At 30.5% G+C, this 24157-nt stretch overlaps 1 protein-coding gene across 1 annotated transcript; it reads left to right on the top strand.

The window, feature by feature from the left end:
* Nucleotides 1-651: 651 nt before the first annotated feature.
* On the top strand, nucleotides 652-23822 carry LOC145333517 (alpha-tocopherol transfer protein-like). Its single transcript, XM_080178676.1, has 13 exons — nucleotides 652-811; nucleotides 3884-3991; nucleotides 5536-5652; nucleotides 6485-6528; nucleotides 10072-10140; nucleotides 10503-10586; nucleotides 11688-11733; nucleotides 12008-12107; nucleotides 13132-13184; nucleotides 21037-21119; nucleotides 21298-21444; nucleotides 21887-21932; nucleotides 22564-23822. Exons 1-13 carry the CDS (start codon nucleotides 761-763, stop codon nucleotides 22660-22662), a joined length of 1047 nt encoding a protein of 348 aa, XP_080034802.1. The 5' UTR covers nucleotides 652-760; the 3' UTR covers nucleotides 22663-23822.
* The last annotated feature ends 335 nt before the right edge of the window (nucleotides 23823-24157 follow it).

Genomic DNA, 24157 nt, shown 5'->3' with positions numbered 1-24157 from the left:
TGTAATCTACAGAAGGGGTAATTTTGTGTATCTTCATTAGGAAGGTACCTCAATTTTTCGTCCATTTTCTTATCCCTCTAGATCCCTGAGAAAATAATTATTTATTTTTAGTTGTAATGTTAGCAAAAAATGCCTATTTTACAACTGTACCATGCCTGTTTTATGCAGCAAAAACATATCAACCAACTTAGGGAATAAAAAGTTGTTTGGAATTTGCAATCTATTAAAACACAAGTAAAAAAATGACGTTTTTTTGGTTAGAGCTTTTAAAGATGAACTTGGTGCTATCCCTCAAAAGTGCTTATCGCGCACTGAACTCATCACCTTATTTTTAAAATAAATTGTAAAATGAGTTGAAAATAAGGGTGGAGATTTTCCCCTATGCCTGGGGGGACTAAACTTGAGGAGCTACCCATGCAGTACCCAATATTACCTAACCTGACCTGACCTAAAGTAACAAATGAAAAACTCCTCCCGCTTTCCTTTTTATCTTTTTATTTCAAAATAAGAAAGGGGTTTTTGTGATCGTCAAGGCACTTTTAAGGAAAACATCCTCATCTTTATGATGTAAAAAATGTAGTATATAAACAGTGTATATTTGCTTTAATATAATTTATAGAATCATTTAACCATCCTTTTTTTTATATTTTCAGATTATTATAGCATAAAGATGTCATTTTAGACCTAGAAACAACCAAAATATTTTTTAATATCTAAAATTTATCATTTTTATTGTATTTTCTAAGTTTGTTAATTAAAAATGGCTCCGACGGCAGACAATTCACAAGTGGCTATTTCTTATCCTACACAGGTAAACCATAAAGACGTACGGACAGACACCTTAGTTGTAGAGTAGCTGCGTAGTAACAAAAATGGACCTACGGACTTTCTGGTAGTGATTATAAGGTTGATACGCTTACTAAACTGTAATTAATTGTTACCAGAATCAGCATGCAAAGTTTTAAATAGATAGAGCAATCTAACTTGCCCAGATTTACTATAAAAGTTTCCGTTACAGACGGACGCAAAGACCAACCCTAAATATAGAAAATCTTAGCCATAAATAATTTAAATTATCAGACACATAAAACATGTCTTATCATAATATCAAGCTTATATAATCATACCTATAGTGCCCTTATTATAATTATATAACATCTTATAGTGTATTTTTATCAAATTTTCTTCTTATCACCTTTTAATCAAGACGGTTATGTCCAAAAGCACCACAGCAATAACAGTCTAATAAATGTTTATATTAATCAAAATAAATCTATGTTTTTGTGTGAAAACTCAAGAAAATGAATTTGAAAAGATAAGATGAGTAATATTTATTTATCGCATCGTATCATATTCAGCTTTCCGCGGATATTAAAATGAAGTATTTTAATATTAAAACCAGTGTCAGCCTCGAGGGGCCAAAGGACGGGCTAACAAAACTTGTATCTATTTTATGATTCTTATTTTAATATTCGTGGAAAATGGTCTGTAATACTATGTTATACATAAATTTTCAGTATGGTTAAGAACCGGTTCTAATACAAAGGATATTAATTGGTTTTGAAGAAGAACTGAAAAAAAAATTTATTATTTGTATTTGAAATTAAGTTGCTAGGTTGGATGAACGTAAGGACGAACATACTGACAATTATGATAGAGTAGCTTCGCTACTAATAAAAACGCAACGAGTTAATGTTGATAAAATGTGGGAATTTCAACTAGCTCGTAGTAATGGTAATTTAGGACAAACTGGTCAATTTATGAATGATAAATCTCATCATCTTTATAAATATACTAGCGGCTTCGCCCCTAGCCTCTAGGGGCTTTTTTCCCAGAGAGGTGATAAAAAAAATTAAGGCGAAATTCGTAAAAGGACCAAGGAAATCTTCAACAACAAAAAAATGGGGGGGGGGGGATTTTTTGTTTTTGGGGGGGTTGGGGGTGTCCCACTCCCCAAGAAAATAGCCTAAAATCACCACAGGATCAGTAGGTATATTACCTGAAGAGTAAAATCCAATCGGTTTAGTGGTTACCGAGATCTTAAGGGACGGACAGACAGACGGACAGACATTAAGCTACTTTGTATTATAGATAAATATTAACATCATAAAAGCCATAAACACCTTCTCTCATTCGTTGACTTATATTTAATTGTTTCAAGCTAACCATGTCCCTACTTATTAAGAAATGAATCTGATCTATATCATTAGAGATATTTATTAATTTGTCATACATTGTCTTATCCCTTAGGAGCACTTCATAATGTGCATGAAGAGAGAAAATGCGCAAAACACTTTATTCGCGCATTTGCAAGCTCAGGGCAAAATTTATGTATTACTAAGTCTTTGTTAGCTATCTCAAATGGTGTTAGCAAGATTGATGTAAATTTAGTTTTAAAACAAACTGGCGAGTTCACCCCTAGCATTTAGGGGAGATTTAGAATTGATCACAATCTACAAAGCCCACTAGAATTCCTTTTATAGGGTAGTAATAAAAATAAGATAGCCTAAGACATACGATGGATCGTTGTTTTAGCCAGTTGTAAGTTTCACTTTATCAGAGTACATGGTAATCTGGTGTAAGATCAAAATAATAATAATTCCATTACCTACATTGACCAAACAAACCATTTGTATTGTTTTTTGAATTTATTGTATAATTTATCAAATGCATTTTGTTGTAAAACATATTTTTATGGTTTGGAATGATGTCAGATAAACTTAATCATTTTAATCTTCAAGGGTTGTCAGCCGCAGAGTTTTATGATTGCTTCTATGTGGCTGCGGACAGTTAAATGACAAAGTGTTAATTCTATAGCTATCGCGGGTGTAGTGTCCAAATATTGGGATATTGTTAATTCCATTCGAGTTCTATAATAATCAGAGCTCAGCAGCCGCGATTTAACCGCCTGTAATTTCTATAGTTAAATCAAACTTTTACAATTTTTAAAATCAGTGGAAAGTCTAATCCAAATAGAAAAATCGTTCTTTTCAAATTGTTTTCCAAAGCATCAAAAAGGGTTTAAATTTTAGGGTTAGTCGCTGCTGCCGAGCCCTGATAAAAATGCAGTTAGGCTACGGCTGCGGTTATTTGAGTTATTGTGGACTTTCCAAAATAAGAAGATAGCTGCAGTTGTGGATTGATAAGTAAAAGTGTCGCTAAAAAATTTTGAAAAACTTTTAAAATCATAGTTTAAAAAAGAAACATAAATTTTGTCAATATCATTATGTGAATTTGAACCTTTTAATGGATCTTCTTTCAGGATAATCTTTACAAAGACATCTGATTTCAAAATTTACAATTTTTATATGACTGAGTACTTATGGATACAATTTTCCTTGTTTGTACTGAAGATGACAATTATGATTAATAACCTATTTTGATAACATAGGAAATTTTTTATCATGAATTATGTAATCAGTTTTATAATTACGCTGATATAATTTCGTAAAAAATATTATTAGTTTTTTAACACTAGTGCCTTCGCCTCTTTTTTAGGGGCTTTACTATATATGGAGGGGAGGGAGGAGGAACCTATCATTATTCCATTTAAATATACGAAAATGTTTGTAGATAGTCTACCCTATACCAATCGATTTATAAATTACTTGGTTGGTGCACCAGATTTCATGTAATCTAATAAAGTGATACTTTCAGCTGGCTAAAATAACGATACCCATCCCCTTCCCTCCTACTGGATGAAATTAGGCCTATTAGCGAACCTAAATTTAGGACAATTTTTTTCTTTTCTTATAAAATCCACATATTTTATATTCACTCCCTAACATTTCATATCTAATTGTCAGCTGATTTGACTTCACTATGCATTTTTCATCGGCTTTATATTGCTGTGTCACAATGAAAACAATTGTTCTTGTTTTAGGAGCTATGCTGTACCATAGAGCGAAGTCTAGTCTTAACGTCAGAGAAGGAAGATTATTTAGAAGTTGTTACTCTACAAGATTACCAAGAAATAGGAGAGACAGAAGAGGTTTGTTAATCTTGATAGAAATGCTCGATTGATTTAAAACATTAATTTTGGTTAAGAAAGACCTAGTTCTCTCAACTCTGTAATAATTAATTAGTCCTGAATAATCCAATTCAGAAATAGTATTAATTTCATAAAATATTAGATAGGATTTTCTCGTTTTTATTCGAATCCGGTGGATATGAACCGGTTCTCATCCATACGAAAAAACTATGTCTAGCATCGTATTATATCCAGCTTTCTACGAATATAAAAATGTACAATCATAAGATTAAAACCAGTTTTTTTTAGCCGGTGCCTTCGGCACCTCGGGGCTAAAAAAACTAGTTTTAATCTCATAGTTGTACATTCTATATCCGCAGAAAGCCGTTTATAATACGATGCGAGAAATAACTATCATATATGTTACTAGCAGAAAAGTTGGAGGCATAATTATCAAATATTTCAGTCAATCTATCGCCCAAAGACCAATTGGATTATATTTTTTTTATAATATTAAAACCTCCTTTTGTCATAACACTAAAATTTTAATGGAAATGTGGTACGTTCCCTGTTGATCCTTCAGAGGTTCGTGACCACGAGCTTGGTAGACAGACGTATTTGACCTCAATTATAGATCAGCTTCGCTGATCTGCACATAACAATATAACTAACTACAGAAACTCAATAAGGAAATCTCAATAAACAATCCTAAGAACAAAAGTAAAAGGATGTCTAACTGTCTGTCTGTCTGTCTGTATGTATTTTGACAAATGTAGTAGATGTGTACAAGTACAACTACATATTTTTTAACATAAATACTTAATCTAAAATCTAATCCTTTGCTTAATCCTTTTTAATATGATATTTGTTGCATTTTAGCCAGTTGCAATCTTTTATTTGTTTCGCTGCTAAACTAAATCAGAGTTTTTTCTACGTTTACTAAATCTTAATGAAATTAACTGTACTTTTTCCTCGCACATTGATGGATTTTAATAATTTCAAAAATATAGATTTATTTACTTAAATTTCGAATTTACTAATCACATATTCCCTTTTTGAAAGACCCTTGAGCTTGGGAGAAGCCACTAATATATGATTCAAAAGCACATTACTATTATTAGCAATAAATCCACAAACATTAAGATATCAAATAAATCTAAAAGCCTTAAAGTACATGTATCATATTACAAAGATATTTTGCATAGAAATTTGCACATTTTAAATAATTATGATTATGAATATAAGATTATGCCACGTTGCTATTCTCCCCCCCCCCCCACCCATACTTTTGCTCAGACTTAAACTAATATCTATTCGTTAATAATTTTTATGGCATTTCACTACACTTAGATGTCATAGATTGATTGTCATATTAAAACATCTCAATGTTCTATTTAAAAATCAAAACATCATAAAACAATTTGCATAAAATTGTAAATAGAATTTTTTTTGAAAAAGTTTTGAATTTGCCTTGTTACCTATCCGTCCTCTAAACAATCTTATATTTTTTCTGTGTAGGGAAGGGGAGTTTTCTTACCTTTTTTCAAAATTAAATTTCATTTTAGGTTCGTGTAAAATCCGAGGAGCGGTTATTAATGTGGATTAAGGATCATGATTCAATAATAAACTGCAGGCAGGATCCATCCTTTCTCAGAAGATTTCTCAGGATGCAAAAACACCAGGTACAAGGGATACAGGGATAGGACAATGGAGTAATAAGTGGGAAGAAATTGATGTAGAGTAATTTATTAGCCATTGTCCTCTCCCTCCATTAGTAGATAAATAAATTTTAAGAAGAATCTTTTAGGGAAAGAGGGAGGGGACAATTGGCTGTTTATTACACTAGTCCCCAAATTTTATGATAACGTTTTCTTATTCATTCCCTGAACAACTTTTGAGACTTGGGTGAATTTTGATTGAAGGTTGAGTATCCAAACGTTTCAACCACTAATTTTATTCTACAAAAGAGGTAATTTTGTGTATCATCGTTGTGGATGTTCACCAATTTATCGGCCATTGTCTTATCCCTTTAGATCCCTGTCTTTTAGGTCTCATTTCCAATATTTTTTTTATATGTGTATATACCACTACAAACTATATTTCAAAAAGAGTTATTTGCATATTATCGAAAAGTACATCTTAAAACAATCTAAAAATACTATTTATTTGAAAGGAAAGGTCAAAGATTTCATTAAGCCTAACCCCTTTAACATTCCTATGCTGATAAGCAATTCTTTTGAGTTTTATTCTAATTTTAGAGTTTAGTTTTTTTAAGTATAAGTATAGATGTACACTAAAGACAACTACCTGGCCCAAGTGGTGGAGACACTTTTCGTCTGCTAATAAATTGCCTTCTGTTCTTTTGTAGGGACTTGGTTGTGTTTATATTTTCGACGCTATTCGCTGATTTCAAAGACCCATTACAAAATCAGGACAGGGTTAAATATGCCCTTTCTATTATTTTACATTAATATTTCAACAAATTAATTTATTTATAAACTTTTAATTTTTTAGTTTGAGAAAAGCTGTGGTACCCTAGAAAACTACCTAAAAATGAGGTATCATCAAATTTTTTTAATGAAATATTCTCCTCTTTAAAAGTATTTGAGCATTTTAGAATCATCGTACATATTTCAAACCTTATTTCTACATATAATTTAAAATAGTAAGTATATTTTAGATTTAAATAGGCAATTTCTATATCTTGTGGGTGCAATTTAAAATCCTAGTTTCTGTATATAATTACACTCAAAATATATGTAAGTCTATATTCTTTTATAGAGAAGGGTTTTTGTTCAAACCTTAGTCATACCACAAGATTTATTGTATTTGTTTTGTCTTATTTCTTGCGTTTCGCTTATTTGTGTATTGTCATCCTTGTTGTCACCATTTTATTCTATTGTCCAAAAATGTAAGGCTCAGCAAATTCAAATTAAATATTCAACTTTTTAGAATGCCAGCCACCCTTTAACTTGTGAATGCCCGTAAGTGTTTGGCTAGTTTTAAAATCGGAGATTTATTGTAACTTATTTGACGGATTTTTGAAAGATAAAAAAGCATTAAAATTAAAACACCTCACAAGTTTCTCATATTTGTTCAAGACCTTGTAAAACTGTTGACAGTTTATCAATATGCAATTTCAAGGGACTATGTCGACTGTACAGCTTTAATAAAAATGGTTATGGCTGAAATAATATCAGTTTAACCATATCTAACAACATACTTGTGTTTACATAATAACGATTCGATTAAAAGTTTGTCGTCCAATGTATAGCAATATTATACATTTTCGTCCTTGTTTTCTTATCTTTATTATGTTATCAAAATCTAAACACAAAGCTGTTTGTTTTAAATTGAAAAAGAGGGTGAAAAAACATTTCTTTTTTTGCTTACTTTTGACCTATTTTAAAATTTTTTCCTACATAATAGTGTATTAATGATAAATAGTACTTAAATGTATATTATCCGTCAAAAGAAGGTGTATCAACTATTTTTTTTATAGCTAGCCGGTTCTTTTAGTAAGTAGTAGATGTAAAATTTTTCATAGAATTCAGATATGCAATCGGTTTTTTTTGTAGACCTCTTATTTTTAAAGTAATTTAAGTTTTAAAAAAAAAATTAAGTCGATTTTAAGGTACTAAAATGCAACAAAAAAAAGAAAGAAAATGGTCATTATGAACAAAATAGTAAGATCTTTAATTTGACACCTTACTTTTTCAATTCTGTCAGGTAATTATTGAAAAAATCGATTTTTTTAAACCCACGAGAATAAAAACTTTGAACTTAATTTTATTATTTCACAGTTAAAAAAATATGGGTTCATATATACCTTTAGAATCAGAAAAATATTACGAATCCATTGTAAGCAAAATTGAAAAAAAAAGTTTACAATATAGTATATAAACTACAATAAAAGGAATTATATGAAAATATCATATTATATTGTACAGGCAACGTCTTAATTCTTGAATTGAGTATTAAAATGGGAAGGGTATAAAGAGGGGGTAAAAAAGGGAAGACGATAGTGTTGCCTGAACAAAAAATATAATTGGCCATTTGTTTATTTTTTTATTTTTTTACTTTTTTTCAATTTTGCTTACAATGGATTCGTAATATTTTTCTGATTCTAAAGGTATATATGAACCCATGTTTTTTATGTCTGTTTGAGAAAATATTTAGGTCTAAAGTTTTTATTAAACCGAGGTTAAAAAAATAGATTTTTTCAATAATTACTCAACAGAATTTTAAAAGTAAGGTGTCAAATTAAAGATCTTACTATTTTTGTTCTTACTGGCCATTTTCTTCTTTTATTTTGTTGCGTTTTAGTACCTTAAAACCGACTTAATTATTTTTTTAAAAAACTTAAATTACTTAAAAAATAAGAGGTCTACAAAAAAACCGATTGCATATCTGAATTCTATGAAAAATTTTACATCTACTACTTACTAAAAGAACCGGCTAGCTATAAAAAAAAAGTTGATACACCTTCTTTAGAGGATATACCAATTGATAATAAATTTATCTTTCAAATAATTTTGAATATGTTCTGCCTCTAGGGGATAGAAAGATGTTTTGTAGAATAATTTATACATATAGTCATTTAAAAAGGCTGGTTGAATTTTAAGAAGTATTTTTAGCAAAGCTTTATAATTGTCTTCAACAGGTCTTACTATTTGAATTAAAAAAGTATACTTTTTGAGTGAAGTGAACATCCCTCACTTCTTTGATGTTCCAAAAATCTAAAGGAAAATCTTTAATGTATGTTACAGTATTCCTGTTTGTTTAACTAACTAGCTGTTGCTCCCCTAGCTTTTAGAGGCGTTAGATTCGAAGGAAAAGGGATGGAGTAAAAAAATATGCCTAGAATCACGCAAATAATTCGAATTCAAAAACAAATCAGCCTAAAATCAACCATATATGAAGTTTTCCTAAAACGAAAAAATCAATATTTTCAACAATTGATGTCGGAATATTAATGGACAAACAGGAAATTCTTCAATTATAGTAATTTTCAAATTTTTACAATCTTTGTTATTTTAAAATATGCAGTTTTCTCGTCAAGTCTGTAGTTATTTCTTTATTACATTTCTAGAAATAAACATGGATGACAATATTAATGTTAGCTATGCTCATACATGATATAATATAAATCAGAATGTTTAAAATGAACGCACGCACTTTCCAGTCAATATATGTATAAGTATAGATGTATAAGCCAGACAACTAGCTGGCCAAGTGGTTGGGACCTTTTTCGTCTGCTTGCAAATTGCTTTCTGTTCTTTTTAAAGAGACCTGGCTGTGTTAATATTTCCGATGCTATTGGCTGATATTATTCCTAATTATAACATAAATCCGCAAAGTTTGAAAACAATTAAACTAATGCTATCTGTTGTGGACGGGCATACAGACCAACCCTAACTGTAAGGAAAGCTTTACTTTAAATAAACAGTAAATGTGTAGTTTTCATTCCATTTTCTTGCGTCAGCTAAATTTCATAGTGTCACTTACGTTATAAACAAACTTTATTTTTGCAGACAAAGAAAATTTAAGTGTAATTATTTCTTGTCTCTTCTTTTTGCACATTAGTTTATTTAACAGTGAAGCTTTACTAGAACTTTCTGCGTTTGGAGGGAAGGGACAATGGGCTGTTTTACACTAGTCCCCAAAGTCTTATAATAAGTTTTTTTTTATTTGTTGGCTTTAGAACCTTAGGGACTTTTATTGAATTTTGATTGGTTAGTTTATTTAGTTAAGTGTCTAAACGTTTCAACAACTAATTGTAATCTACAGAACGGGTAATTTTGTTTATTATCATTGGGGATGTACATCAATTTGTCATCCATTGTCTTATCCTTTTTGATACCTGTACTTTCATTTAAGCTAATGTTTTTTGTACATTGATTTAAATGCAATTAGGTTTCTTCTATATTACTCACTAGCGCGTCAGTAATATTCTTATTATTTCAATAATGTTTGTTTTTATTTCTTTGCTTCGGAAATGATGAATGTTGTCATTCTTATTTAAATATATGCTTTTTTACACACAATAACAAACTATATGTTAATTATCTATTCAATATTCTATCTATATATTTTTTTAGGAAAGGATACCCCCACTGGTTTCAAAATCTGGATGTGAGGGATGAAAAGTTGTCAGAACTAGTCAAAAGGTAATTTAAACTTGAAACATGGACAATTATGTCCATAGGTAGAGAAGCAACAATAATTTATTAATTTTCTGGGTAATCTTTAGGGAAAAGCATATATTAGAACCTTAGCTACTCTACATATAACTCATTTTGCCTGTCTGTCCGTTCACCTGTACGGCTAAGAAAAATTGAATTATCTAGGATTCTATCTAAAATATAAAGCTAAAATTCTTTGTCATATTCCCAATGATTTATGCGAATCGCTTATACATTTTTCTGTCCATAGCTCTATTGGTAGAAGCAACATGATTTTCTTAGCATCTATTTTAGGTAAAGTAAAAGCTTCATTACAAAAATTTATTCATAAATTTTTCTTTGCCTAGTGGTTATGTGTTTTGTTTACCAGAGAGAGACAGCGAGGGAAGAAGAGTGGTTTTCAGCAAGGCAAGAGTTCTAGACCCATCAAGGTACATAATCACATCACCTGTAGTTTTATACACTAACAACTATTTGATTGCATGACCATTGGTCTTAAGTCGTAACTATGCAGCATTTATCGGCCAAATCATCTCACTATCATTACTGATAAATCAGCAGTAGGACCTATTCTTAAAGTCTTTAGTTGGGACGTGTAATGTTATGATTCGAGCCTTACTAGTTCAACTAGTGGACGCATTTACACTTTAAGGTCGCGGGTCCGATTCTTAAGACTTAAATTAGGCACCTTAATATAAGTGACTTCCTTAGTTTAGAATAGGAAAAAAATATTTTTTCAGCGATTAAATTTATTTAATGATCGATTATTGATTCTCGCACAAACAAAGTAAGATAAATGAAAAAAAACTTTTTATATCCAAAGAAATCAAAACAATCGTGTTTGCACAAAATAAACTTGCATAAATGGGATAAAGGGATGAATTAACGTTAGATGAATTATACATTATCTCATCTCAAAGTTTATATGTGGTATCTTTTAATTTATTGAAAATTTTAGCACAGAAAAAAATACTTTATTCTCAAAGATTTTCGTATATCAGAACTTGCTAATTTATGTTCTATTTTCCTAAATTTATCTTTTTGTTTTTAAAAAACATTGATTTATCCTCCAAATACCTATTCCTCCAGCCCTGCAAATAAAAGATAGGAAATTTGCAAGAAGATAAACTCATTTTTGCGCACAATAAAGTTGCAATCTTACAGCAATATAAAAAATGCACGAAAATAAAATGACATTTACCATTTGAATAAAAAGAAAAGAAACTACAACAAATGAATAACAGTAAACAGGTTACATACAGGGAAGTAGGGGACATTGGACTGTAAATTTTTATAGTACCCAAAGTTTTATAAAACTGTCTTTGGGTACTTTTATTATATTTTAATTTGTTTGTTGAAGCTACTAGTATCCCTGAATGCAACGCAGTCTACATAAATAATGTAAAATAATTAATTTTAAAAAGGTTTGTCGAAACGAAAACATGCAAGCTATGATAATTTTTACATAAAATTTCATGTCTTTTTTTTGACACTTTAAGACCAAACCAAATATTTATTATTATTTTGTTTAGACATACAAACAGTGATGCTATGAGAGCTCATATTCTAACTTTTGAGGTAAATCTTTAAAATATTTTCTTTCCTATATAGATGTGATATTTTTTATAAAATCAAAATCACAAATTGGTTTAAACAATATGTTTTCTTTTTATTTTACTAGTTTACTATTCCCCTAGTATATAGGGACAAAAATACCGAGTTTTAAGGCTTAAATATAAAAGAAATAGTGAAGCATCTCTTAATTTGAGTATCTAATCGGTCCTTTTTTAGCAGAAAAAAATATAAATTTGTCTAAATAAAGCTTATCATATTAATATTATCTAATTTATAGGCATTATTAGAAGATGAAGAGACTCAGTTGAAAGGATTCACATACATTTTTGATTGTTCTGGGGTTAGTCTGGCACAGCTGAGCATTTGGTCTCCGACAGGTAAATATAATCACGAAACCTAGTATACATTAATTTGTTGATTTTTTTGCTACAATAAAAAATATTTTGCTGATTTCTAGTACACAACTTACTTTGTCTGCCGGTCCATGGATAATGCATTAAAACATATATACAAATATTTTTGGTAATGGTTTCGTAATTTTTTTTTCATTCATTTTTTGTCTTCTATTCTAATATCCTTCTTTCTCTTTCTTTTAATGCCTTTTTGAAACTAGGCTAAATACTTCTTACAAAGGCCTACCTACATATACTTGGATAGGGATATCTGATATAATAAATGTTCTAGAGTTTTGGCTAGTGATAACATTTAGAGTACCTTATTCCAATCGAGAAATAGAAAAAATATATAATCAGAGGGGACACCGACAAACCTCCTACTACGACAAACGTCCTAAACCTCATAATGCGACAAACATCCTCATGCGACAAACCTCCTAAAGGGACAAACGCCCTAATGCGACATCTCTTTAGTAAAACGTCCTAAAATTTTTCAAAAATTATGAAATAAATAAATCTTCCAAATTTAAGGGTAAAATCCTCTAATTGTAAAAATATTTAACAATATAAAATTTAAAATGGCGATAAAACACAGGGAAATGTTTTTGAACTGAAATTTATTTTTTTAATAATTTCAACAATAGGCTAAAATTTAAAAATCTGTCCGATAGTTTTCCTAAAGTCTGTATTGGCTATCAAACGGTATGGTTTCAAACCCGATACCTCCTTGCATTACAAAATTTTATTAAAAATATGTTTCCACTTATTTTAGAACATTTTAAAATCAAATTTGGAAGATTTAATTTCTAAAAAAAATTTAGGAGGTTTTACTTAAGAGATGTCGCATTAAACGTTTGTCGTTTAGGGGGTTTGTCGTTTAGGAGGTTTGTCGTTTAGGGGGTTTGTCGTTTAGAAGGTTTGTCACATTAGGACGTTTGTCGCAGTTGGACGTTTGTCGGTGTACCTAATCATAGTTCCCATACCTATTATTTTTATTTTATTTTAGAAGTTACTAAGCTGTTCAAGATATGTGAGAAAAATCTTCCAATGCGCCATAAGGTTAGTTATAATCAGGAAAGGGTAGGACATTGGGCTGGTTATTACACTATAACCCAAAGTTTTATAATAATATTTCCTTATTCGCTGGATTAAACACTACGGGACTTTCATCGTATTTTGGTTGTTTGGTTCATTGAGTGTCCAATCGTTTCAACAACTAAGTGTAATCTACAAAGGGGAAAATTTTATGTATCATAATTGGGAATGTACATGAATACATCGGCCATTGTCCATCCCTTTATTCAGGTTATACAGAAAAGCAAAAGAAAAAACAAAACTTTAAATCAAATATTTCATACATTTTGTTATTTTTGCATTCGTGTGTGCTTTTTACTTTGTTTTTGTTATTGTGGGTACTTGAGTAAAGGTTCAAAGAATGATAAAGATTTCCCCCCAGTTATAAAAATCCTTATAAGTCGGGGTGGGGAGTTGTTTGCCGTCTCCACTTCCATATTCCTGCATCATACTCTGATAGAAATCAAATTTTTTGAAATCATGATCCTTGCAGACAAACTTGGAAGGATCATTCGACTAAAGAGTAAAACTATTTGTTTTGACTTAAACAAAGCATTTAAATCACCAAAATTATTATCCTATTATATCAAGTTGACAAAATTTTGTAATCAAAGAATAGTTATCTTATATTTGTTTCTATGATTTAAAATTAATTGTTAACGTTCAGATTGATATCTTTTAATATTTTTCTATTATTGTAGCATTTAATTAAGGTATACTAGTAACAAAAGATTTCATATCACATTCTTTCATTAGTTGGCTTAAATTTTTTTGATACTTTTTCACCAATAATCTAAATATAAGGTGTATTTGTTAATTATAGTGTCTAACGTTTTATCGTTAATTGTCTTATCTCTTTAGAAACTTTTTTTCAATTGTAATTTTTTTTTATTTTTAATTGTTATTTCCCTGGCCTTCCAGGAAAAGTTGAAGAATAAATGAAAGATGTTTGTATGAGTGGACACTGGACAGGTGTTTACAAATACAAGTAACATGCAAACCATGAGCGTTCAGAAGGGGGGTGAAAAATTTGAAGGTCCTGCACTTTTTTTAAATGTTAAAAATACTCACCCTTATGAAAAAAAACATGCAAACCATTAGCGTGCGAAGTGGGGTTTGAGGTGGTTTCAACACCCCCTCTTAAAAATGAAATTTTGATGTCCTGCCTTCCTCTTTATTCACATGTTAAAAAAATACATCCCCATTGCAAAAAATGCATGCCTCTGAAGCAAACCAGTTTTTCTATAAAACTTCAGTACTGTTAGTATATCAACATAAGAATATGTCTGACATAACAGACATATTCAAAAACTAAAACAAAAAGAAAAAAATATAATAATTTTATAAGAATATCATATCTATATGTCTGAAATTTGAAAGGGATATGTCAAAGAAGATGCTAAATATTGATAGACTGGCTATATGACAATAAACATAGATAGTATGAAAATATGTACAATATCGTTATTGGAATCAATTAATATAAGTTAGAAATTAGAAGACTCTAACATATAACCAAAATACTGGCAATTATAGGTTAAAATAAGAAAAATCTACAAAAAAAACTTTTGACTGAACACTAGATGGTTACTTTTCTAGGTACAATCACACTCCTAGCAAACTTTTTTTACTGTGCAAATACAAATGCAAGAAAAAGTGCATTTCCCCCTTTATTTCAAATGTCCCTTGAATTTATTTAAAGTTTTTGTTTACGTAATATCTATAAAAGAAAAGAAGGTAGGAATTAAAAAAACAAAGATGAAAACATCCATAAAATGGAAGGACAAACGAACATCAACACTTGTAAGGTGTCAGAACTGAATAAGCTGAATATTAATGAATAAGTCTAAATGAACCAAATTGTAAGTAATTTTATTGCAAGACTGCTTAAATACATGATACTGCTAAGGACATAATTACATTTTTAGGTCTTCATTATAGAGATTCTTCTATTATAACATTGTACCTTAATGTAAAAGGAATCAGAATTCAAAAAATTAGATGAATCGGATAATTTTGACATGCATAAATTTGTTGTTTGTTTTAGATGCTTATTTGTCAAAGAAATGTTAAAGTGAAGTGTGTTACCTTCTTTATGTTTTATTATTATTTGGCCACAACTTGGTCAAAAATGCTCACAAATCAGACCTTATTCGACCAAAGATACTCAAATGGTTCCTTTACAAGCCCAATCAATCAGTTTTAAGATATTTTTATATTTCAAGGAAAATTGATGAAAATACTAAAAAAGGGCAAATTTGGGTGTTACCTTTTATATGCACAGATACCATAAAATCAACAGAAAAAATACTTATTTTTACTTTTCTCTTACTTTTAACGTTTGATTCTGTTAAATTGGCTATTCTTGAAGGGATTTATGCATTGATTAATCTGAAACATAATATTGGGTAGAAATTATTGTATTTCAAAGAAAGAAAATTTGGAAAATAAGAAATTCGAGCTCAATCACTTTAGAGGACAGCTGCCAACCTCCAGTTGACAGAATGTAGTCAAATACTTGTTAGCAATAATAATTAGCCCAAAAAGGGAAACAAAAAGTTTTTTTAATATGGTAAAAAAATGATAATCTAAATCTTAATTTTGGGGATGATGATCTTAAAGATGCTCTTGCTGTTGGTGATGATGACCCAGATGGTATCAAAATACATGAGGACTATGACAACTTATCTATTAAACTATGGTCCGATTTTTGTATTTGTAGAATTCTCCAATCAAGAGAAATCCAAAACATACAATCACAGTTTTTAAATTCTCCAATTCATAAGGTAAATACAGAAGTTTTTTAAAGATGGTTCTATTTCCTGTTACAATTTTTTATTGGAGGCTGCTACAAATACAAAAATTGGAACATAGTTAAATAGATGAGTTATCATAACGCTTATGTACTTGGATACCATCTGGGTCATCATCACCACCAGTAAGAGCGTCCTTTAGATCATCATCCCCAAAATTAAGATTTAGATTATCATTTTTTTACCATATCCAAAAACTTTTTGTTTTACTTTTTGTGCTAACTATTATCGCTAACAAGTATTTAACTGCATCCTGTCAACTGGAGGTTGGCAGCTGTCCTCTGAAGTGATAGAGGTCAAATTTCTTATTTTCCAAATTTTCTTTCTTTGAAATACATTAATTTATGCCCAATATTATGTTTCAGTATAATCAATGCATAAATTCCTTCAAGAATAGCCAATTTAACAGAATCAAACTTTAAAAATGAGAGAAAAGTAAAAATAAGTATTTTTTCTGTTGATTTGCATATAAAAGGTAACATCCAAATTTGCCTTTTTTTAGTATTTTCATCAATTTTCCTTGAAATATAAAAATATCTTATAACTGATTGATTGGGATTGTAAGGGAACTATTTGAGTATCTTTGGTCGAAAAAGGTCAGATTTGTGAGCATTTTTGACCAAGTTGTGGGCAAATAATAATAAAACATATAAAAAGGTAACACACTTTAAATGCCACAAATGCTTTGAGTCATTTTATAGGAAACTATAAAATAATTTAAATGTAGTAGCTTCGTTAATAAAAATAGCAAATCTCATTAAATCGACATAATTGTCCTCACTCCTAAAACAATTGTAATATATCAGGAAAATTCTTTGTGAAATTATTTTGTTTAAAAAGTTTCACACAAAACTTTCTTTGCTTTTCTATCCTTTACTCATCTCACAATACATCGGAATATTTATCCTTTAATTTGTTATTTTTTAAACGTACTATATCATTCAGTCAGTCTTTTCGTTAATTTAGTCATGTTAGGTATGTCCTATCAATTTAAAACTTTGCATGAGGGTTCCTAAAATAATTGGGTATGATCTAGAAAGCGTAGCAACTCTGTAACTGTTACCAGTAAATATGTACGTCCATTTAAAACATGTTGCTTTTAACCTTTTTTATGTGATATAATTATCCTATTATCATCTGACTTTTGAAGTAGTACCTATACATTATTTTCTGCTTTTCCAATTCTTACACTCTACAAGTGTTTATGTTCGTTTGTTCTATCTTTTAAGAGCTTCGTTTTTATTGAGGTTGTCATCCTAATTAGTTGTAAAAGCTATCGCAACTAATATCAGATATAAAACAAGGGAAAAATTCAGGGCTCGTGAGCCGCGACTAAGTCTCAAAATTAAACCCGTTTGGATGCTTTATTATTTTTTTTTAAAGGATGATTGCCATACTTTGTTCAGGTTTTGACTTCTAGCTGATTTTAAAATTATGACAGGTTGGTTTCGCTGATGCTGCCGAGCCCTGGACAAATTTTAAAATTGAATTCATGTTCAAAATTGTTGCAGATTTTGAGTATTTTTGAAATCAAGGGATTGTCGAAAATTGTTATCGTTACAGTAATCTCCACCCCTGATATTGATGGAATAAAATATATATGTAAACATTATAAATTTCTAAGAATGATTTTCATTTTTCATTGATCATATAACTTTTTGTTTTCGAAACTTTAATATAAAGTCATATAATTACTAAAAGTTAACTGAAAATTATATGGTACCCAAACTTTTATAAAAACTTCTGCTATTCGCTTGCTAGAACGGTAATTTTGTTAGATATGTATTACCCCGTCCCGGATTTGAAAAATTTTGTTAAAATTTTTGCCCCCAGCCAAAATATGGTTGATTTATGCATAAAAATGACCCATGCAAAATATTTTTTCTGTAATGCAAAAATTGCGACGGTACAATCACTGCAAAGTTTTTAAAATCTGCAAAAAACCCTGTTTTTATGGCTTTTTGGGGGCTTTTGTACCATCCCAATTATAAAGATTTTTACAAAATTTCAATTCAAGTGTGTTGATATATACCTGAAATTTACCAAAAAAAATGGGGGCAGTCTCAATTATAACATATGAAGGTGTAGCAAGTAATCTTCCAATTACAAAATTGTCAAATTGCATACATATATAATAGGATTGGGCCGGATACTATTTTGGACGGATATTGGATATCTGGCTGATTTATAATGCCGGATATCCGGCATCTGGCCAGATATCTAGCAAATATCTGATAATTTAGCCGGATATCTGGTTATTCGGCCGGATATCCGGTAATTTGCCGGATACCAAATATCTTCATTATAAATCATCTGGATATCCGGTATCCGGCCAAAAAAGTATCCGGCCTACCTCTATTATATAAGTATGAAATTTGTTTGATACACAAAACTATCCCTTCTGTAGATTAAACTTAGTGGTTGAAACGTTTATACACTTAACTTAATAAACCAACTAATCAAAATTCAATAAAAATCTCAAAAGTTGTTAACCTAATGAATTAGAAAAACAATAATAAAACTTTGGGGACAAGTGAAATAAACAGTCCAATTTCCCCTCCCTCTCTGAATTATACCAGAGTGTACCAAAAGTCTAATAATGACTAGGGAGGCAGAGCACAATGGGCTGTTAATTACGCTAGTCCCCGAAGTTTTAAAAACTTTTTCATTTGTTTGCTCAACAACTTTTTAGATTGTTTGAAATTTTAATTGGTTTAATAAGACGTTCCATCCACCTATTGTAATCAACAGAAAGGGTAAGTTTGTGTATAATCATGGGGTATACACGTCCATTTATCAGCCATTGTCTTCTCTATCTAGATCCCCGTAAGACAATGTCTAATAAATTGATGTACATCCCCAATAGTGATACAAAAAATTATCCCTTCTGTAGATTAAGACTAGAAGTTGAAACTTTAAAACACTCAACTTAATAAATCAACTAAATGAAATTTACTGAATTTCCCCAATGTTTTAACCCAAATGTAAGAAAACACCGTTATAACACTTTGGGGACTAATTTAATAAACAGCTCAATGTCCCCTCCCTCCCTGAACTATACAAGAGTGTATCACAAGTCTAATAATAACTAGGGAGGGAGGGGATATTGGGCGTGTTTATTACACTAGTCCCGGAAGGTTTATAATAACATTTTTTTTATTTCTTGGCTCAACAACTTTGAAGACTTTTATTGAATTTTAATTGGTTGGTTCATTAGGTTTAGTGATCAAACGTTTCAACCACTATGTAATCAACAAAAAAGGGTCAGTTTGTGTATCATCATGGGATATACAAATAAATTTAAAAGCCATTGTCTTATCCCTCTAGATCCCTGTACCCAATAACATAACAAGAAATAACATGTTACTGAAGGATCTAAGGGATAAGACTATGGCTAATGAATTGATTACATCCCCATTAATAATACACAAAATTAACCCTTCTGTAGATTAAAATTAGTGGTAGAAACGATTGAACACTCAAATTAATAAACCAATCCATCAAAATTTATTGAAAGTCCCCAAAGTTATTAAGTCAACGAATAAGAAAAGGTTATTTTCAAACTTTTGGAACTTGTGTATTAAACTGATACTTATTAAATGCACATCTTTTCTATAATATGAGTCTGAACAAACTCCGTAAAGGTTAGCTCTTTTATTTAATCTAAGCAAGTTGAAATTTTTTTATTGAAAACTTTGGTAAATGATTCCTGTAACAATAAGGGTTTAGAAAGTGTAGCAACTCTGCAATCGGTACTTCTGCTTTATAGCATTATTTTTTTATATATACATAGAAGACGTAAGTTTAATGCAAATTATTGCCAGTTTCCCAAGTGCCAAGTCGAGCACATACCCCCCCCCCCATCTCCAGACCTTGAAAAAAGGAAGGGATACTTTCTATTTTGTTTCTTAATTATATAAGGTCAGGTTTGGATAGTTTATATTGGGTACCAGGAACCCTTGCAAGTTAATATAAGGAGGGAGGGGTTGTCAGTGATCAAAAGACACTTTGAGGGAAAGCACCGAACATATTTTATAAGCTAAGACATCTTTTTCCATTAAGTCAATACAAAATTAACAGAGATAAACAATGAATAAATGACACATAAAAAGATAATGTTAAAAATTATCTAATTTTCACAAGAAGAGCTTCTCCATAGTACTTTCTAGCGGTAACGCTCCTGAAGGACTCTTGGGCACCTTAGAGAAGGGTCGATCCTCTAATTTTATCTAAGTGGTAATAACTGAAACATTCCCTGGTTCTATCAGAAACTTTACTGTAAAGAAGAAACAATTGCATACATATATAATAGGGTTGGGCCGATACTTTTTTGGCTGGATACCGGATATCCGGTTGATTTCTAATGACAGATAATCGTTATATGGCAAATTACCGGATATCTGGCCAAATAAAAGAACATCGGCCGAATAACCGGATATCTGGCCGAATAACCGGATATTCGGTCAAATAGCTGGGTATCCGGCAAAATAACATATATTTGCCGGATATCCGGCATTATAAATCAGCCAGATATCCAGTATCCGTCCAAAAAATTATCCGGCCCAATCCTATTATATATGTATGCAATTTGACAATTTTGTATTTGGAAGATTACTTGCTACACCTTCATATGTTATAATTGAGACTGCCCCCATTTTTTTTGGTAAATTTCAGGTATATATCAACACACTTGAATTGAAATTTTGTAAAAATCTTTATAATTGGGATGGTACAAAAGCCCCCAAAAAGCCATAAAAACAGGGTTTTTTGCAGATTTTAAAAACTTTGCAGTGCTTGTACCGTCGCAATTTTTGCATTACAGAAAAAATATTTTGCATGGGTCATTTTTATGCATAAATCAACCATATTTTGGCTGGGGGCAAAAATTTTAACAAAATTTTTCAAATCCGGGACGGGGTAATATGTATGCATATCAATTTATAGTCCATTGTCTTATCCCTAAGAATCGCTGTATATATTATAAAGCTCAATTTATGTATATTGTCATCCTGATTTCTATTTAGGACATAAATCTACTCTGCCTCCCCCTACCTCTCCGATGGGTCCTAGAGTTTGCTAAGTCACTTCTCTCAGAGAAAATTAAGAGGTAAACAATTTTGTTTTATCCATTTACGGATTTCTGATATTTTAATTCTTATACTGATTAAAATAAATAGTTTCTTTTGTAATTTTAAGGTAAATTTTAAAAATGTTTTTAGAATAGATTGGAAGCATAAAAGAATCATTATTTTGAAAACTTCATAGTAAAACTTTTCATTTTTTAGCCGATTCTGCATGTTGAGTTCAGTGGACAAGTTGCACACGAAGCTCGGTGCACAAACAGCTGAGTCTATCCTACCCCTGGAGTATGGGGGAACCATTCCCCTAGAGCAGATGACCGCTCAGTGGGCCTTGCATTTAGAGGAAAAGAGGTATTAAAGATTGATAGCAGTACAGCAACTCTATAACTTTTATGTGTCATGTCGTCAGTCTACATACCAATAATATAATATTTCTTATCAGTAACTTTATAGCTCCTTAAAATTATTTGGCGGTTTCCCTCAAACTTTCTAGCGTCCCTCCTAAAGCCCCCCACTTTTTATTTGAAAATTACGGTGGGTTATTTTTCTAAGGAGTCCCGCAGGATTAGGACCACACACAGAGGTTAGGTATTAAGATTCCCATATTTTTTATTTGTTTTAACAAGGGGGAAGGGGTTGGGATATAAGCATTTTGAAGAATACCACCAAATATTTTGCGTATTTACAACTATTGTAAAAGAAAATCTAGCTTTACCAAAAAAACAATCTTATTTGTCCAAAGTAATGATATTTTTAGAAGAAAAAAAAATACTTAATCATTTAATACTTTTAGGTCCATCCTGTTAGCATTAGATTCCATGGACATCACAGAAACAAAGGTAAAATACTTATCATAGAAAAGTTTCGTTACTAATATCAAAAGGATTCAGTCCAAGAGTCCAAGAGGGAGATGGGGGGGGGGGCGGTGTTACCATCAGAGATTTTAAAGGGATAAGACAATGGTCGATAAATTGATGAGCACCCTAACTAAAGATACACAAAATTACTACCCCTTCATTGGATTACAATTAGTGGTTGAAACGTTTGGACACTCGCCTTATTTACACAATTAATCAAATTCAATAAAAGGACCATAGTTTTTAAGGCACTGAATTAGAAAACGTTAATATAAACTTTGGGGACTAGTGTAATAAACAACCCAATGTCCTTCCCTCTATGAATACCATACATTATTTAAAATAGAAAAAAATGAAGAATGGATAATTGTTATAGCTTTGGAATGGGGGAGTTGATGAATATTGAATATTTCCCCTAAAATAACAGAAAACCAGCCCTGGACCAAAACCAAAAATATTATGGAATAATCAACACAGTTGTTTACTACATCTTAATGAAAATACATAGATACAGACACACTACCTGTTACTCTGGTATATTATATACAATACCAATGGTAAAAAACCTGGCAAGATATTTTAGATCAAGATTAATGTATTTAATTATTTTCAGGCATTGAAATGCAAGGAAGAGAAGAGTAGCAGCAGTAGCATTTGGAGTTATCTTCCGTCATTTGTTGGCATGTCAACTTCTGCAGCTAATAGCGTTTAAATATCATTTATTCATGCAGTATGTAAGTCCATCAAAATAAGGAGATAGGACAATGGATATTTTACCCTAACATTGTATTGGAAAGAATTCCAAACTCACGCCTTGTATGGCTTTAGATTAATGGTTGAAAAGTTTGAACACTGTTATATTGAATCAACCTAATAATGAGAAGAACATTTTTTTTATAACTTTGGGGAAAAGAATAATCCATGGTCCAATATCCCATCCCTTTCAAGGGCTTTTTGATTTTGATGGACATTCAAATTTGTATTATTTTGTGTGTTTTCAAGTGTTTTTTACTTAATCTTTACATCTATCATACATCACATTATTTAATAGTAGTCTAATATTAATAGATATAACAGTAATGAATAGTAAACTTATTTTGTTAAAAGTTTTTGTTACAAAGATCAAACTATCCTAACTTTTATATTATTACACTTTTTTATTAATCGATTTGCCATATCTTACAGTCATATACATAAATATGTATTGTACATACAATAATTATTCTATTAAAAATTATGACATATTGCCTCTGTACTAAGTCAAACAAAGCTTTAATTACAAATTCATTCTGAACTAAATTTTTTTTTACTGTCGGTTAGGTTCGTGAATGTATTACTGTTTGCTAGAGATAATTCACTATTTTTGATATTTTTGAATATTATGTTCTCTTTCTGTAGATTTCAATTATTGGTTCAAAAGTTTGAACACTAATAGCTTAAAACAACCCAAAGATTTTCAAGAAAAATTCCCTAAATTTTTGAGGCTGCGAATGATTTTTTAAAAACTGGATACTAGTATAAATTTCAGTTCAATGTAAACTGCATTTACTTAATTTTATTTTGTAAAAAACAAAGAAATCCCATTAGTAAACAATAATTCCTTCATGGATCTAACAGTTTTATTTTTATTGAACGGGTATAAATCTTTTACAATGGGCCATAAAATTGTATGCTTAATAAACTAATGTAAAGTCACAATCCTTTTGCCTAGCTGGGCCTTCACTTCCACATAATCACATCTTTATTTTTATTTATTATGGCAAAACTTCACAATATCGAAATAATTAATTTCTATAGTTAAGGAAAGGGAGGGGTATTTTTATCGACGTCCATGCTTTTTATTTTGAAAGGGTAAATTAATGAGTTTCAAAGATTATATTTTTTAAATTTTGAGGGGGGTTAAAAAAGGGGGTAAACAACTCTTTATCCCCACCTTTAGACGTCTATAATTATTTTTTTTCTGCAGTTCTGAGAATTTTATAATATGAATCATGCGTGGAAGTGAAGGCACATTACTAGCACACTACTATTGCATTTGTGTTCCAATCACGTCCGCATCGGGTCACATTATCGAAAGCAACTAGAACCTTAAATTATTACTACAGCTCAAAAAATTCTTTTTCCCCCGTCATTTTACTTATATAAGAGAAAATATCCTGTTAAATCTGATCTGCTATAAAGTTTTTTTTTGTATGAACATCTAACAA

Source organism: Acartia tonsa, chromosome 12 (assembly GCF_053477335.1).
Source record: "Acartia tonsa isolate MP-2025a chromosome 12, ASM5347733v1, whole genome shotgun sequence".
NCBI lineage: Eukaryota > Metazoa > Arthropoda > Copepoda > Calanoida > Acartiidae > Acartia > Acartia tonsa.
The sequence above is the reverse complement of the archived record's forward strand: the minus strand, read 5'-3'. Positions and strand labels throughout refer to the sequence as shown.

Coding starts and splice junctions, on each gene's coding strand:
- LOC145333517 (XM_080178676.1), top strand. CDS start 761: ATGGCTCCGACGGCAGACAATTCACAAGTGGCTATTTCTTATCCTACA. Junction 10,587..11,687: donor AGAGTTCTAGACCCATCAAG/GTACATAATCAC, acceptor TATTTTGTTTAG/ACATACAAACAGTGATGCTA. Junction 12,108..13,131: donor GAGCATTTGGTCTCCGACAG/GTAAATATAATC, acceptor ATTTTATTTTAG/AAGTTACTAAGCTGTTCAAG.